Source organism: Canis lupus, chromosome 5 (genome assembly GCF_003254725.2).
Source record: "Canis lupus dingo isolate Sandy chromosome 5, ASM325472v2, whole genome shotgun sequence".
In the NCBI taxonomy this organism is placed as follows: Eukaryota; Metazoa; Chordata; class Mammalia; order Carnivora; family Canidae; genus Canis; species Canis lupus.
The window spans coordinates 33,645,509-33,663,097 of NC_064247.1; the positions used below are offsets into that span (position 1 = coordinate 33,645,509).

At 56.9% G+C, this 17,589-nt stretch overlaps 1 protein-coding gene across 3 annotated transcripts in view; it reads right to left on the reverse strand.

The window, feature by feature from the left end:
* Positions 1-1,539: 1,539 nt before the first annotated feature.
* Positions 1,540-17,589, reverse strand: part of PIK3R5 (phosphoinositide-3-kinase regulatory subunit 5) — a 66,517-nt gene continuing 50,467 nt past the window's right edge. For 2 of the 3 annotated variants that reach the window (XM_025428392.3, XM_049110209.1), the window contains exons 6-19: positions 11,769-11,838; positions 8,877-9,051; positions 8,280-8,433; positions 7,852-7,935; positions 6,681-7,401; positions 6,410-6,572; positions 6,020-6,127; positions 5,437-5,565; positions 5,210-5,303; positions 5,023-5,099; positions 4,269-4,362; positions 3,896-3,978; positions 3,460-3,572; positions 1,540-3,351 (exon numbers count right to left, since the gene is read on the reverse strand). In XM_025428392.3, coding sequence (XP_025284177.1) covers positions 3,204-3,351; positions 3,460-3,572; positions 3,896-3,978; positions 4,269-4,362; positions 5,023-5,099; positions 5,210-5,303; positions 5,437-5,565; positions 6,020-6,127; positions 6,410-6,572; positions 6,681-7,401; positions 7,852-7,935; positions 8,280-8,433; positions 8,877-9,051; positions 11,769-11,838 — 2,213 coding nt within the window. In that variant the 3' untranslated portion in view covers positions 1,540-3,203. The remainder of the gene's footprint in view (positions 3,352-3,459; positions 3,573-3,895; positions 3,979-4,268; positions 4,363-5,022; positions 5,100-5,209; positions 5,304-5,436; positions 5,566-6,019; positions 6,128-6,409; positions 6,573-6,680; positions 7,402-7,851; positions 7,936-8,279; positions 8,434-8,876; positions 9,052-11,768; positions 11,839-17,589) is intronic. The other variant, XM_049110210.1, reaches the window with a different exon arrangement.

Genomic DNA, 17,589 nt, shown 5'->3' on the forward strand with positions numbered 1-17,589 from the left:
TTGCCAACATATAGAATAACACCCAGTGCTCATCCTATCAAGTGCCCCCTTCAGTGCCCGTCACCCAGGCACCCCCACCCCCCGCCCACCTCCCCTTCCACCACCCCTAGTTCGTTTCCCAGAGTTAGGAGTCTCCCATGTTCTGTCTCCTTTCTGATATTTCCCACTCATTTTTTCTCCCTTCCCCTTCATTACCTTTCACTATAAAATGTCCTTTTAAAAAAAAATGCTTGTTGCCCTAAAATCTTTATCTGATATTAGTGTAATAACACCAGCTTTTTGGGTCAGGTTTGTTACTCTTTGGGTCAGGGTGTTACTCTTTTGATCCTTTTGTTTTCAGACTTTGTGTTCTTATAGCAAAGGTGTGTCTCTTGTGAGCAGCATATTAAAAAAAATCGTTGGACAATTCTAGATTGACTTTTTTCTAGCATGTTAAAGATGTCATTTCATTGTTTTCTGGCTTCCAATGTTTCTTTCTTTTTTGGCTTCCAATGTTTCTGTTGAGAAGGGAGCTCTCAATTTAATTGTTGATCCTTGGAAGATAAAGTAGATGTTTCTTTTGGCTGTCTTTAGGATTTTCTCATTACCTTTTTCTCCCCCAGGAGTCTTACAATGAGAGTTTCTCAGCCCTTCCTTGTTTTTCATGACACTGATTTTCTGGCGGAGTGCTAGTCAGGTCATCCTGTAGAATGTCCCACAGTCTGGGTTTGTCTGGTATCTTCCTCATGATCAGACTGGGGCTATGGGATTTGAGGAAGAAGAGCAGAAGTGAAGTCCTCTTCTCATGTGATTTTGTTTTTATCCTGTGTGAGATTTACTAAGTTTATTGAATCTATGGATTGATATGCTGCATCCATTTGGGCCAATGGATTTTAGGCAGAGGAGACACCGTGCCAGTTCCAGGCCCAGGCCCTGGGAGGCATCCCACGTCTCTGCTTACCCCTCTTGTGCTAGCATGCTGACCCAAGGTGCCTGTGAGACCCCCAGGTAGACCTGAGCCCAACCTGCAGCTTGAGGCCAAGCTGCTCTGAGCCCCACCTGGATAGAGTGATCCCGGGATGTCCTGTAGGTGCATGAGCAAGAGTAAGGGACCACAGTTTCCATCCCCCGGGTGTTAGGCATGTTTTAGTCACTAGCTGGTGATAAGCTAGAGCATCTCATGGTTCCCCCCCTCCTCTATCCCTGGGAGTTAGGCTGGCAGCCCAATGCTGACCTGCTCCTCCCAAGTCACAGGTGTGTTCCAACATCCTTTCTACCTTCACCTGCTCTTCTCCCTGTGAGGGAAGTCTAAGAACATCCCCACATCCAGAGCGCCAGCAATGAGCTCGCTTCCCTTCCTCTCAGCAACATGAGACTTGTGTGGAACAGCATCAGAGAACATTCTAGCACAAATAAATTTTCTATAGAGGGGAAAATCACAAAGAGATAAACAGAACAGTCCCCCAAGAACCTGTTTACTGCTGCGTGGGAAGCGGTTTATGGGAACTTAAGCAACTAGCAGTTAATTGTCAGGTAGCAAAATAACCGTAGGTCAAGAGATACAAGACTAATCAAGTTTTATTTCAAAATAATATTAAATTTTGTTTGTTTATTCTTGGATATCTTGTTTATCATGTAGTAGCACGACCTTCTCATGCAACAAGAAAACCATGGAATGTATCTGGCAGACCGCTCCTCTCTGGAGTCTGGAACAAGTGCAGATGGCAAGGACCGGGGACGAACAGCGACACAGGGTAGGAGCTGGCTCCGTTTGCTCCTCTCCAGTAGTGAGTACTCTGGGCTGGGGTTTCAGGGGCTCCTGCAAGCACAGAACCTTTGGAGCCAAGTAAAGCAGGAGGAGTGGAAGGAGGGGCTCTGGGCCGGTTACAGTCATCTTTTTCCATGGCTTCTTTCTCCACTTGTACCGACTGCCCACATCCTGGTCCTCAGCCCTGCCCTCCCCGATATTACCCTATCCCTCATTTGCCTCCAGCTCCCCAACCACTCCAACATGGCAGCTTTACATTTTTGGCTCTCACATCCTGTCACCCATGTCTCCCAGCCAGGCATGAAGCCCCTGGAGGCCGGGTTCTCAACCCTCCCCTCTGGGATCTCACCCAGGCACCAGAATGGTGCCAATGGACTTGTGGGCTGGGAGATTCCATATGCAATGTGCACCAACGTCAGGTGTGACGGGGCCCAACCTGGGTTGAGAAGTCGGTGAGGGCTGGGGGCACTCGTGCCAACCCCCCTCTTACCCTCGCCAAGGCCATTCCTCCTCCAAAGAGTAAAACTGACCACTCCTTGCCCCTCTTAGTCTTGGTCCTGCCTCAAGGGTGAATAAAGAGCATCGGAGAGACGGTGAGAGTGTCCCAGCGCCAGGCAGGGGGAGTCGGCGCAGAAGGGCAAGGCCACTGATCTGTACCGAGCAAGCTCCAGCTACCAGCCAGCCACTGGGCCAGGTGCTTTGGAGACAATTTCAACCCCTCAAGGTCTTAGCACTGAGGAAGTAGAGGCTCAGAGAAGCCAAATCACTTCCTTCTGGCCGTTTAGCTAGAAGGTAACCGAGCTGCTGTTGAATCTATGCCTGTCCTGTCTCCCAAAGCTGTCAGATCCAGAAAAGGTCTCCGGAGAGAATGTGTTCTGGGTCCTGACCGTAGACAGGTAAAATATTAGTGCTGTTTTTCAAAGGATCCAGAGAACTTGTGAGAAAAAGAGAGAGAGAGAAAGAGAGAGAGACGGAAGGTACTGAAAGTCTGGGAAGAAATTCCCATTCTTGATTCTACCACCCGAACCCCAGATACAAAGGGTACCTGAAGACTTCGACAAAGTAAGGGGTGTCCTGGCCAAGGGTTGGAAGAGGAGCCTAAACCACCAGAGCACCAGAGCCTCAGATCTTTCTAGAAAGGATCCTAGACCATGCCAGTGGTCAAGGCCTTGGGAAGTCAGCTCATCCATCCCTCTCTTGTCTACTGTGAGTAATCTGAGGGGCCGTGTGGTGTCAGCCGCTGTCTCCCTAATGCCTGCGTCTTTCCTAAACAGCCCCAAGGGCCCAGAAACCTCCAGGCCGCTGTCTGCTGCAGGGCCCACAGCAGGACCGGATCCAACAGAGGGCCGTCCAGTTCTCCACAGGGAGCGGGACCCTAGTGGCCACCACGTGGGTTAGGGCTCCGAGGAGGCTGCCTGCGCAGGGCTTCCTGCCCTGGCTGCTGGTGAGGGCCCCCCTAGGGCAGAGCTCCGCTGAAGGTCATGATGGGCAGGCAGAGGAGGGAGCAGAGGTCAGGCGCCTCCTGGGCGGGCAGGTCGGGGGACCTCTGGGGTTGGGGGCGGAGGCTGCTCTTCTCTGGCTTGTAGCAGGGTGAGACCTCACACCTGTGGGGCAGGCAGGAGTGAGGGCAGGTCCCCCCAATCCTGCAGCTCCGTCCGGGGTTCTAGGGGGTGGCGCAGAAGCGGGCCCCCTCCCTGGGCCCCCCTTCCTACCGGACCACGCTCTGCAGGATCTTCCTCTCATCCTGGTCCAGGCACACGGCAAAGGGGCAGCCGTTGGAGCCGATGATCTGCACCTTGTCCACTTTGATCTGGGATGTGCTAATCTGGAAGCAAGGCCCTGTGGTCAGCCCCGATACCCGCCTCCCCCGCACCCCCTGGCCTCCACCCTCCCAGAGTCTGGAAGACACAAGTGCCCCCAGGAGAAGGCCCCGCGGTGAGGCTCTGGGTCCCCGACACCCAGGGTTCCCTCCAGAGCCTTTGCACACAGATACAACCCCCCCGGGCCTGCCTTCCTCCCTGGAGGCCACCGCACCCCACAGGTGTGCACCCCCACACCGCACCTCTGCTGCCTCCCCTCCCCACCCTGTACACGCACACCTGCCAGGGTCTCCCAAAGCCCTGGCTGCAGGGAGAGGGGTGTCCTTACCTGGTTGAAGCCCTTCTTGGACTTAGGGTTCTGTCTTTTCACCACTTCGGTCAGATTTAGCGTCAGAGCCTCGGTGCTAGAGTCTGAGGTGCAGGGGGGGCTCAGCTTGGGGGCAGGGTCCCTCTCTGTGGGCACGCCCCCTGCACCCCACTGCCCCCAATCGCCCCCTGTGCCCCCGTGCCCCTGCTCCCCCACCTACACCTCACCGCCCCTGCTCCCCCACCCTTCTGTGCTGCCCCCCTGCGCCCCACCCCAATGCCCACCTGCACCCCCCAGCTGCCCATCACTCACCTGCACCCCCGCCCCTCCCCGCTCACCCTACCTGCGCCCCACTCCCCTATCGCCCACCCACGCCCTGCCCCCCTCAGCTCACCTAGCTCCTCCTGCTTCCGGCAGGCTTTGTTCAGGGTGATGGATGTGCACACCTTCTCCATGTTACTCCAGCGGCTTCGTCCACTGATGGCTCCCTGGAAATGCAGCTGAGCCAGACCCTCTCAGCCAGGGAGGGGGGCCCCAGACCCGCAGGCGGACGGGCAGGCGGGCGGGAAACAGGGAGCTGCAGCAGGCAGCACTCCCCAGGGAAGCTCTCACCCATTCAGCAGCATCTGCTAGCTTCTGCTCCAAGAGCCCTCCAACCCCCAGACCCCCGTAGGGACCTTGATGACTCCAGGGAGCATGTTAGGTCCCTGGCCTGGCCCACGGTTAGCAGGCCACAGGGGCACTGAGCCCTCTGCTGTGATTGTGGGCACCCCTCCCACCCTCGCCTCATAAACCCTCTTCTGCCCACTTCTGACACGGGTCCCACGTCCCAGGCACCCAGCCAGGCACAGCAGCCCAGTGGACCCTGGGCTCCCCCTCACTCTGCCTCTGGGAACCTCGCCCTTGTCCCGCTCACCCTCAGCCTTGCAGCCAGGCCCTCACTCCATGTGGGAGCTGCTGACCACACCCAGGTGAGGGGGAGAGAACACTGGGGTTGGAGGGATGCTTTGGAGGTTGAGGGGGAAGAAGGATGTCCACTCCCTCCCCTCTGTCCAGGGGGACTGCTGCCATACATGGGGGGCCGACTCTGGGTGAGGAAGGGTCAGGAGCAGGCCCCGGACGGACACGCACCCCAGCGCCAGCCTCACCTTGCTGTAAATAATCTGTAGTGTTAGAGGGACGGCCTCTCGGTCCCCATCGATGCCCAGACGCTTGCTGCCAGGACCTGTACCACACAGACAGACCTTCACTCCCTGTCATTGCCGGCCCCCCCCTCCCAGACCCTAGGGCCTCGCCCCCGGGGCCCTGTCTCCCCTGGGCTCAGGCAGCACGCACCCGAAGCCTTGATGGCACGTGTGGCAGCAGAGTGACCCAGCTCCAGGGAGTGGATGAAGATCTCTGTCATCTTCTCCCCGGTGATGAAAGTCAGCTGCAGAGGGCAAGAGCTGGCATCAGTGGGGGCTTCTGTGGCACGAGGCTGCTGGCTGCGGGGGTCCGGGGAGCGCTGCTGGAGGTGCTGCCTGAAGCAGGGGGGTGGGCTGGGGTGCGGTGGGGGTCCTCACCTCCGTCTGATAGACCTGCAGCAGCACCGGCCGGGCAGCGAAGCGGCAGTAGTAGAGCAGCATGTCCGCCAGGATGGGCAGCTGGGCAGAGGAGCCCTCCAGGGGCCGGGACTCGGCCTTCAGAGACTGCTGAGGGCGGGAGGCAGAGCTGAGTCAGAGGGACGGGTGGCCAGCGAGCGAGCAAGGGAAACGATGTGAAGAGACAGGTGTGCACACGCACACCCACCCAGAGAAGAGGGAACCGGAGGCAGACACAGCCAGGGAAGGGGTGAAAGCAGGACACAGAGTGGTCAGGGGAGGCCCTGTAGCCCAGTCTCTGCAGCGCCCTCACCTGACACCCGGCCCACTGCGGAGGGCCCTGGACGAGCTGGACAAAGCCAGGAGGTGAGGACAGGGAGGGGACTAAACACTCAGGACCGTCCTAATCACTGCCCTCAATTTGGACTCAGTCTTGCTTCTCACCCGCCCTCCCTGCTCCTTCATGGAGGCCTCAAGCTGGATCCCCCAAAACCAGGGTCTTCAGAGAATGCTCTGTGACTGCAGCCTGTGCCCCCCACCTCCCTGCCCTGCAGGGGCCGCTTACTTGGCACAGGACTTCAGGGGGCAGGTGCATGAGGCCTAGTACGTTGCGCTCATACCAGGGGTCGAGCATGCCGAGGTAGTGGGAGATATCATTGGTGCTCTCCAGCTCCTGGGCCAAGGGACAAGAGTCATTCTAGTCCCCGGGGCCCCGGACAGCATCTGCAGCCCCAACCACAGCTCCTCCCCACCCTGAGAGATACCTGCCAACTTCTAGGTGGTGTCACACGGCACACTGCCACCCCCAAGTACAGGGCAGGGGCTCTCCTGGGAGCGGGGCTCAAGCAGGGGAAGGCACCCCACAGACACAGACTGCTCTTGGCAACTTCTCACTGGCCCCCTTGGGGTGTCTGAACCCACTCCCACTACATTTGGTCCAGGGCTGGGGACATACCGCAGGGCTAGAGTGCTTTGGGGAGTCCGTGGGGAGTGGGGGCGCATGGCTTGCAGGAGCAGGGCAGGTGCTGGAGCCAGTCCCATGGCTTCGCTTCATGGGTACGTAGAAAAATTGAAGCTTGAAGAACCGTGTGAGGAGTGGGCGATTGTTCTCCAGCCGCCTGGTAAGAAGAGGGCGAGGACAAGAGAGTGCTGTGGTCCCCGTCAGCCCACAACCTGCCACCCAAGGCTGGGCGTCACCCCTCCCTGCCCCCCAGTCCGGCTCTTACCGCAGCTTGCTGTATGCCCGAGCCACCTTCCCCGAGATGCGATCAGAGCCGAAGACCACAACGCGCAGTGTGGACGCTTTGGGGTCCTCGTCCCCGCTCAGGAAGGGGCGGCGGCGCTGGTGGCGCGAGGCGGGGGCCAGGAGCCAGCTGGGCAGCTGGGCGCTGAGCTTGGGCTGGGGCAGCGAGCGGGAGCGCTGGGCCCGCGCGGGGGGCATTCCCAGGCCGTCCAGGGGGCTGCAGAGGCTCCCTGCCCGCCGCAGGGGCAGGGCTGTGTCCGCGCCCCCCTCGGGGCCCCGGGAGTCCCTCCGCAGCACCAGCTGGCTGGTGCTCTTGAAGAGTTTATAGATCCTGTTGAACTTCTGCCCCGGCCTGCGGTGGCCCCAGCGCTCCTGGCTGCCAGGGCTTGCGGGCCACTCGGAGGAGCTCTCCTCGCTGTCCTCCATGTAGCCGCTGTCCACGCCATCCGACAGGCCCGAGACAAACGAGGTCAGCAGCTGCCGGGAGAGGGCGGGCCCTGAAGCCTGGGGTGAGCTGAGGGACAGGGTTGAGTCATGGAAGACCGCCGAGCCGGTGGAGAGCACCGAATCCCTCTGGGCACAGTGCCCATCCGTTTCCAAGTCCTCCTCCTCCTCTTCCTCCTCCTCCTCCTCCTGCTCATCGTCCCCCAGGATCCCTGGCTGGAGCAGCTCCTGTTCCTTGAGCAGGATTTCCTGCAGGATGTCTATAGGGAAGCAACGGGAGGCATAATCTGGATTTTTTTTTTTTTAGATTTTATTTATTTATTCATGAGAGACACAGGGAGAGAGGCAGAGACATAGGCAGAGGGAGAAGCAGGCTCCCTGCGGGAAACTGGATATGGGACTTGATCCCAGGATCACGCCCTGGGCCGAAGGCAGACACTCAACCGCTGAGCCACCTAGGTGCCCCTGGGTGTCTGGGTCCTTGAAACCCCTCTTGCACACCCTCAGGACAGGCGACAGGCTCAGACAGACCAGCCCAGAGGAGGAGGAGAGGGTGGAAGGAGGGTGAAGTCCAGCCCAGGGCTTGAGCACTGCCCCCTGCTCTGCTTAGAGCTGCTGGGGGGGGTGGGGAGTGGCTGCACAGACCCAGGACAGGGAGCTGCCCCGGGGGTACGGGGTGGGTGCCACTAGGGCCCCAGCCAGCTGCTTACCAAAGCTGTCCTGGTTCCAGCTGTAGGTGTGGCACCTGGCGACAGGGATGGGGATGGTGCGGAGCTGGCCAGGTTTGGCAGTGTCTGTACGAACACAGGGACAGGAGATGAGGGCTGGAAGGGTCTCATAGAAGAGACCAGCGCCAGGCATACCGTGGGCCAGCTGAGGCTGAGGGGGGAAGCCGGCTGGCCCCCAGCTAGCGCTGTCTTTCCCTGTTCCCACAGGGGTGGCCACCTGATGGAGAGCCAACCCTGACAGTGTAGGCTGGCTGAAACCGGCCCTCGGGGCTGGTGGGGCATGGAGATGAAGGGAGCCTGGGTGCCCCAAGTGCTGCATGGGGCAGAACTGCTGTTCTGCCTTGGACTGCTCACCTGGGGGCTGGAACAGACCCCGGTGAGGATGCACCCCGCTCTCCCAAGAGCCTTACCTAAGACACCGGGGAAGCCAGCTTTCTCTCCTACTGCCTGCAGCTTGGTCCTGAGCCACTGCCGGGCCTCGGCTGCGTCCCCAATGCCCGAGGCCAGCTCCTGAGCTTCTGCAGTCTCCGTGAAGATGTCCTCAAGCTCGGCCAGGCTCTTGGACTGAAAACCCAGGAGGAGACAGGCTTGCTCCCGAACCCTCGGGCTCCTAGGGTCCCCCCGATGGCCGCAGTGGCCCATCTCCTCCTCTGCCTAGTCCCCACATCTACCCAGAATGGGCCAGGGAGCCAGGCCTCCTCCTGGGGCCCCTCTTCTCAGGAAACGGTCACAAGAGAAAGGCCCAGAGCCAGAGCACTGCTGTGGTGAAGGGGGGTGGGGGTGCTTCAGAGCTCCCCACTACAGCCCAGAGAGGGGAGGACACTGCCCAGGGCCACACAGCTGACCAGTCACATAGCCGGGGCTACAAGTCAGGTCTTCCAGCTTCCCTCTAGAGCTCATTCCTAGGCTACCCTGCACCTGCCACTGCAGCACCAAGATGCAGCCAGAGAGGGACTCAGCTCTGTCTGAAGGGGGTGATGATGAGCCCCAGGGGCCCAAGCACATACCTGCAGCCTGCAGTGCAGCCCTGGCAGGTCACAGTGGGCCCCAAAGGTGGCCTGGAAGGCGTGCAAGAGCAGGGTGGTGTAGGCGCTATGGGGCGAGTGCCCAGGCGTGCTCAGCTTGTTGGCCACCGCGAGGAACTCGGCTTGGACCTCCACTGGATTCAGCAACAGCACGGTGCTGGGGACACAGAGGACAAGCTATGGGGGTGCGGACAGTGCAGCCATACCCTTAACATCTGGCGCAGGGGCCACAGGGGGCGCAGGGGGCATGGGGATGCAGGGACCCCAGTCCCAAGTGCAAAGCCTATGGTCTCCTCATGAGTATTTTCCAGCCAGCATTATCAAAGACTTTTTGAAACTGGAACTTCACTGTCACAAAATAAATTGCACCTTCAGTTTCCCATCAGCATATTTCCTACAGGACGTGGGAATGGACGAGAGATGAGCCATGAGGGATGCATCCTGGGGGAGGTGGCTGGGAGTCAGGTGCTTGTTTCACAGGGGCAGCTTGTTTCGCTTGCAGCCTGGCCCAGAGGTTTGGTGGGGGGGCAGGTCAGGGCTGCCTGTGAGCCCCAGGCTCCCAGGACACGCCTTTTCTGACCCTCAAAAGCCATCACCCTGGGTCGCGCAGGGCCAAGTGTAGAGCGGGTGCCCGGCCCTATCTTCTCCCTGCCACCCTTTACGTTCTGTTTATCATGGAAAATTTCAGATGGACCCAGATGTTAAGAGAATCATGACCCCCCCTCACACCCTGCAAGGTGTCGATGGCTCAGTTAACAGTTAACCACACACGACTGTTCTCACTTCGCCCACAGCAGCCCTCAGTTGCTATGTTTTCTCGAAGTGTGTTTGAGACATCACAACATCCCAGCGGTAGAGGCCTCAGGTGAGCTGCTTGAACAGCTCCTGCCCTGTCCCAGGTCCAGCAGAGAAGCACCCTGCAGGTGGCCTTCCCTTCAGCCCCTGCAGAAGGCTGCCCCAGGTCACCAGGTCAGGGTGCAGGGAGTGGACGAAAGGGCCCGGGCCTGAGTCCCCACACTCTAGGAGGGTAATGAATGCTAATCTCTCCGTGTGTCAGAGAAACGGGGGCCTGCACGGGGGTCCCTGCCCCAGCCGCTCTCCCTGCCTGGGCACTTGCTCACAACCTCCACTGACACGTGAGGGGGTCCGCTGTGCAGCGGGATTCGACCAGCAGATGTGCGGCCTCACCTTGCACACTTTCTCTGCACCTGTGTTCCCACCTCCAGACGACCTGAGTGGGACCCTCTCCTCTGTTCCTGCCCCCTCTGCTCCCCCTCTGTTCCTGCCCCCTCTGCTCACCCCTCTACTCCTGCCCCCTCTGCTCACTCCTCTGCTCCTGCCCCCTCTGCTCACTCCTCTGCTCCTGCCCCCTCTGCTCACCCTCTGCTCCTGCCCCCTCTGCTCACTCCTCTGCTCCTGCCCCCTCTGCTCACCCTCTGTACCTCAGATCTGACAAATACCTTTCTCATGGGGCTCCCGTGGAGCTTGAATGCTAGCTACCGTGATGCTTACAGCAATGCCCAGAGCTTGGTACATGCACAGGAGCTGATTATTGGTGGGTCAGCGGTGATTAGTTGCTGTCTACCTGCCTTAGCCCCCTACCCCTCTCAAAGAGTCGTCCTCACTCACTAACCTCAAGCATTTTTGTACCCTTTCTGCCTCTCTCAAAGTCTGCCACAGGCTTTTTTGTTGGATATGACATCGAAGGAATTTAACAATTGTTTGCTCTAAGTGTGAATTTGCAGTGAACCCCGTTGGGGGAGTGAGGATGGGGTGGGAGGGGGTGGGGAAGGGGGCAGCTGTAGCTTCTGAACTGTTGGAAACCAGGGTCTCTGGACCCCTAGTGTCCAGGTGAGGTGGCCCCACACACTTGGCAGGCTGGGACCCTGAAGTAGGTAACACAGTTGATTTGGGTGATCACAACCAGCACTGCCTTTTAAATGAAATAGACTAGGATGCATGGAGCCCATCCAATGGGCATAGGGGTGAGTTTCAATTTCTAAAACTCATTTCAGGGGCACTTGGGAGGCTCAATGGTTGAGCGTCTGCCTTTGGCTTAGGTCATGATCCTGGGATCGAGTCCCACATCGGGCTCCTCACAGGGAGCCTGCTCCTCCCTCTGCCTGTGTCTCTGCCTCTCAGTCTGTATCTCTCATGATTAAATAAATAAAATCTTTAAAAGAAAAAAACTCATTTCAGTTGTGTGTGTGTGTATGTGTGTGTGTACAGCAGACTTTCATATAAAATGCTTTGTTTAGGAGCACCTGGCTGGCTTAGTCATGTGTGGAGCATGCCACTCTGGATTTCATGGTCATGAGTTCGAGATTACTTAAAAATAAAATAAAATAAAATGTTTTTTTGTTTGTTTGTTTGTTTTTTACTGTAGGCCCCCATCAAAAAAAGTTTGGAAAAGGCAAAAAGACATCGTAGAAACCTTGTGAGCCTTTGAGTAAAACTGGGCTTTAAATCCTGGCTCAGACACTTATTAGCTGTGTGACCTTCAGGAAGTTATTTGGCCTCTCTGACCTTCAGTCTCCCCCACATGAAAAGTGGGGGTGAAGCGAGGTGACATGTGCCCAGCACCTGGCATGATCCATGTGGGTGCTTTTTAACGTCTGCTCTGTTTTTAAGTCTCAGAGCCATTTAAAAATAGGAGGAAAGCCCCTCAACCCAGAGAAACAGCACTATGTACAAAAGCATTGTCAGCTAATCCAAGGGGCTCTTGGTCCTCTCGAAGACTATTTGTGGGTGGCTGGGGCGAGGGGTGTGTGTGTGTATGAGTGTGTACATGTGTGTGTGCAGTGGAGGGGAAGCCAGATGCACAGCTGGGGAGGACGCTGTGGGCGTGGGGAACCCCCCCTCGAGAGTACTCACACGGTAGAGCTGCGGTGACTTCTGATGGGCAGGCCCTGCTCCGCCCTCACCAGTCGCTGGTAGGAGATTCCTGTTGTCAAAAGAAAGGAGAGTTGGTAGGTTTAATCTGTGCCTTCAGCAGATGGCCTGGGGCCTCGCTGTAGCCCCAGGATGAGGCTCAGGCACTGGGAGGAGGCTCAAGTGCCGGAGGCTCCTCCCAGACCATGGCCAGCCTGCTGCCACCCAGTGGTTCCCTGGCCACCTCAAGAGGCACAGACCCCCCCCCCAACCAAGGGTGTGCGGGAGGGGGGGGTCCCCCAGCTCAGTCTCCATGGGCCCTCCGTGCCTCTACCCGGCCTCCCACAGACTCTTGGGGCAGCCGGGCCTCCCTGGTGCTGTGCCTCTCCAGACTGAGCCCTGCCTCTGCCCATGGGGCATCCTCGCCCAACCCTGCCCCAGCCTTTCTCTCCAGCCTCCGAGAAACCAAACCAGCCCAAAGTCTCTGCTTTTCTCCTGCAACGTGGCTCAGGTCTGCGACTGGAACACAGCCTCAACAGTACGGATTCAGCTGTGCGCCCACCGTGGTGTGACTAAACGACAGAGGACTAGCAGCGGGGGCTGGGCCTTGGGGGGTGGGGGCGGGCAGCCTCAAGGGGCTCCCGACAGGGGGCAAAGCCACCCAGGAGAGGGCGTGGGCTGGGAGCAGGAAGGCCACAACCCAGGTCAGAGAGGGCTGTAAAAGGAAAGGCCTTGACTTTTGTCTGGTCAATGGCAACAAATAAATAAAAAGACCAGCTTATACTGTTCTAATTTAGGGTCTAATTGCTTTGATTTGGGGGCCTTTTGTGTGATGTTTCTCTTATGTAATGTCCCATGCTTACAAGTTAATACTAATGTCTGTTCCGGTAGGAAAGTCCCTGAAACTGTGAAAGGCTACGGGGACCTGGGACACCCTCTGGTGGCCGCTGACATTCATGACAGAAGGAAGCTCCCCTCCTTGCCCCATCCTGCGAGACCCCTCCCCCTGGTGAAATACTATGCTGCAGACAGGGTCACCCCACCCCCACCCTGCACCCCCAGGCCCCCTGACCTCAGAACACAAAGACAAGCACAGGCCCCTCTTGACTCTTCTGCATACATTCCTTTCACTAGGTACGGAAGTCCAGAGGCCCTGCCCGGACCTGCAGGCCCCTGAGTAACGCCAGCCTTGTTCACCCAGGTCATCTTCTGCCCTTGTTTAAAGGTATGACCAGATGCAGTCACTCTGCGTGGACAGACAATGTGTGGCGGTCAGCGCCTGTGCCAAGAAGCCCAGCCTTAAGTGTGCGGAAATCCCAACGTGAGATGAGGCCGTGTTGCTTTTTCAGGGTCTGTGATTCACGTGGGCTCCCGGTGGACAGATGGAGAGCCTCATCTCCATCACACCTGGACACACACCCCTGGATTTCACATGCGGGGAGTTGCTGGGCGGTATGTCCCTGCCCCCGTCTCTGGGGTCCTGGGTTCGGGAGGGACTGGGGATGTGGGCCACGTGACGTAGGCACAGCCTTCAGCGTGAGTGCGTGGAGGGAGGAAGGATGAAACAGAAGGCTGGGGTGAGTGTCGGGGGGCAGGGAGATGGGGAGGGTGGGAAGGGATGTGGCCGTGGCCTGGGCCTGGACAGGAGGCCGGAGGAAACCATTGCATAGAGGGCATTCAGTTCTGTGAATAATCAGGCTGATGGCAAACAGGGACACATGCTACTGGGTACAAGTACAGTGACCCTGTGGAAACACCTGCAAGATGACCCCCAGCTTTGCAGAGCCACCAGGGCAGGGGGAGTGAAGTGACACCTGCCACCCCAGCTCCTTCACAGCCCTGGCCACTGTCGCCCCGACAGGACCAGGCCCGCTCCTCCAGGCCACTATTCCTAGCGGGCAGAGACCTGTGAGCATCCACCCAGCGCCCATCCCCCTTCTTCACCAAAGGGACCCCTCGCACAGGATGATAGGTCATATTTCTCGGCCTCCCTTGCAGGGGTTGGGTGGGGCTTCTGGAGGACTCCTTTCTGCAACCCACTTTCCTCTTGTCTGTTAACAGGAGTGGCACCATGACGGCCAGAGCTCCTGTAGCCATTAGACCACAAAGTGGCATCGAGGACGATGTTTCCTGCTAAGGACAGTGAAGCAGAAAGAAGGGAGAAGGCTGGTCTGGAATGTTCATGCCAACCTTGGACTGCCTTCCAATGGAATTTTTTTTTTTTAATGTAAGAAAAAAAAACCCTATGGGTTTCCACCAGTTTATGCTGGGGTTTCTGTTATGTGCGGCCAGCATGCTCCTGAATCAGCCCCTGATTTCTGGAACAGCGGCTCCCCGCTCCTTTCCCGACTACATCTCCCCCTGCGGCACTGTGATACGAGAAATACACCTGTGGTCGTAATGTCATCTTTCAGTTCCAGGATCCCATCCGGGGTCCCACACTGCATGGACTTATTTCTCCTTCGCCTCCTCTGCCTGTAACGCTTCCTCAGTCTGCCCTGGTCTCCTGTATTCCCGACACCAGAGTCCTGACGGGTTATGGCACAATGTTCCTTGATTTGGGGTGTTCCACATTGTGCCAGGAATGGAGTGAGGCAAGAATCTTCGACAAGGATACCAGAGAAGTGACGTTGTGTTGCTCCTCATCACTGTTTCTCAGTCATAAAAATCTCTTTCTTTGACGTTGTGCCATCAAATACGCAAATTTTTAAAACGTTCTCTGTATTTTTTTTTTTAAAGACAGACCACTTTTGGTCAATTATAATGAAGACTACAAAGGCAGGGAGTGGATTTCAATTACAATGGTTTCCCCTGCCACCTGTGTCCCTCACTTTGGGTTCTTCTCCCAGTGGGACTTGCCAATGGCATCTTAAATAGGAGGTAGTCTATGTAACTGAGCTCTTACTCCATGGGGTCTGCATGAACTCTGGGTAGTTGCTGTCTGGACTGAACCAGGTCTCGGGACCCTCAGTTGGTGCCTGGAAAGCTAGAGAACTGGTTGTTGTTTGGGCTGCAGGGGCGAGGGGGTGGATCTATGCACTTGGTGTGAGAGCATTGAGTAAAAGCTCCTACTTGCTAGTCAGTGATGTTTGACTTTTCTTCGAGGGATCTGCACTTTTGATTCCATCAGAGGCCAAAAAAACCAAAAGTATGAAATGCAAATGTCTATGGTCAGTAATGTCCTAAAAGGAACTGAGGGCCACTAGAGAATATCCAGAATTCACCTGCCACCAGCTGATGGGCAAATGTAACCAAAGCCGGGCTTGCATCTGCTTTGACAGGTCCAAGGGCTAAAGGCACCAACTGAAAGGAAGAGTGGCAGACAGACTGCCCAGGGCAGAGGGTGCTTATAAAATGCCAGTGGGGACAGCCCCAGGTTTTCCCGACACGCACAACTGCCAGCCTATTGTCTCTTGGGGGAATAGCTCGGTACAAATGTGACAATACGTTTCTGGAGTCAAAGAATATGGCTCGTGGGGGCTCACACAGACGTCGGCTCAAGAGGGAGAGCTCTTGGCAGCTCTGTGAGCCTGGACAAGCTCACAGGTTCATCCTCTGGAGGATGGGAAGGAATATTACTAAGCACCCAGAGTGAGGATGAGTCGTCAAGGCACGGTGAGCACACGGTAGATGCATCAGCCTCGGCATCCCCAACAGTGACAGTCCTGCTTGTGACAGGGAGGCTCGGAGAGCTTATGTAACCTGTCCAAGGTCGCTGGCTAGGAAGTGACAAGGCACAGGTCACACAAAGGCCTGTGTTCCCACCCGCTCACGCCCCATGGGCAAGACACATGACACCTGTCTGGGTCTCTGTTTTCTCGGGCGTGGAATGGGAAGACTATTGCCGTTCCCTCTGCTCCAGAGGTCTGAGGTCTGGGGAGAGGCAGCCAGTATGTGCTTCAGCATCGGCACAGTGACTCCCGGGTGACACCCACTGTCACCCCTCGGGATTACGGGCACATTCTTTGCAGCCAACTGTTGTGGTCTACACAGCCATGCGGGGGCTTGGAGTCAATACTCAACAAACATGTGGGTTGAACTCAAGAGGGCTGTGGTGGGCAGGAGCCAGTAGCACTGACGTGACGTTTCCTGCCACCCCCGGACCAGAGGCGGTGGACCACCGTTTTGGGGTGGAGTCAGGAAGAAGGGGGGGGGCAAAGGCTTGATAACCTGCCCACTTCCTCTGCCACCCGGCCACATCAAAGGGGGGTAAACTGTTTCGCTCATCGCCATGGCAACCGGCTCCCCAGGGCTCCATGGGTGGAAGGCCCAGCTCCCCAGGTCCCTTGTCATCCTCTCCCTGTGACCTTGTCAGGACCTGTCTCTTGGGCTACTGCTGCCCAATCCCAACCACTGCCCCAGCAATGTGAAATCCTCGGCAGCTGGCCTTAACCTTCACATGGCCCCGAGAGGGAGGCATCATCATACTCCCATTTTACAGATGAGGAAAAAAAAGAAAAGCTTCTTTGCCGAAGGCCCCACAGCTCTGGGATTTGAGGCCACCACAGCCTCATACCAAGTACCAGTAACCACTAAGTGATTCAGCCTCAGTTTCTCCTCCAAGAGCTCATTCCATGGCCTCCATCCCAGCCTCTGCCCCACCCCTGCCTCCCTCAGCAGGAAGAACTGGGGACGGGGCTGGGGGCACTCAGCAATGAGGCAAAAATATTCCCACGGGCCGTAATAAAAGCGCACTGAGGCACTTTCTAGCAAGTCCACTTCAGGATCCCAGAAGGGGGTGATTTAGCTTCATTTTCTAGTCGTCACTGATGAGCGCTCAGACTCTATGAACTGCGAGTGAACCCATGGATGTGAGATGACTGGAGGGATTTTTTGGGGTAGAAAAGTGTGCCCCATAGGTTATGGGGTTATCCCCCTCTCTGATATTAACTAATTTCCTATCTGATTTTGCAATTTTACTCTGGCTTACCTGAGAAACTTCTATTGGGCTCTCACACCTGCCTTTAAACCAGCTCTGCCACCTTGCTGGGTCCCTGATGGGCTCAGTGTCTCTGACAAAGGCTCACATGTTTGTACATATTAGTTTTTTAAAAAAATATTTAATATAGTTATTTTAAATGGATTTATTCTGGAATTTGCTTTCTTCTTCTTTTTTTTTAAAGATTATATTTATTCATTCATGAGAGACACAGAGAGAGAGAGAGAGGCAGAGACACAGGCAGAGGGAGAAGCAGGCTCCATGCAGGGAGCCCGACGTGGGACTCGATCCTGAGACTCCAGGATCATGCCCAGGGCCGAAGGCAGGAGCTAAACTGCTGAGCCACCCAGGGATCCCATATTAGGGTTTTTGTTCTTTTTTTTTTTAACCATTTGAAAATGACTCTCTGGCCTGAGAAAGAGTCCAGGCTTTCCTATTTCGGTTCTGCTTTCTCTGGAAGAGGAGGAGTCCCTGGCAAGGCAGCCTGGCCGACACCACCCTCTCCAAATGAGTGTTTGCCTTCTCCTCCGTCACCAGGACATCTGAGCTGTCACATAGTCCCTGGGCAATGTCAAGGGGAAGGTGCTCAGCATTTTGAGGGTCTGGGCTTCCCAGGGTCCTCTGCTCTGCATCCAAGAACCCTCATTCCCTCTCCAGTTCCCACTGCTGCTCTGCCTGGCTCTCACCGTCCATGCCACATCTGCTCGCTGGGCTGCCCAGGACAGAGGCCCTGCTCAGCTGCCCCCTGCAAAATATCTTGAGGCATCATGTGCATTCAGCGAAGAGCCGGCTGGTTCTACCGGGCGGTGGGAAGCGGTCTCCCTGCGTGCAGGGGACAGCCCTCCCCAGCCCTACATCTCTTGCACCCCTTTCAAAGTAAAAAAA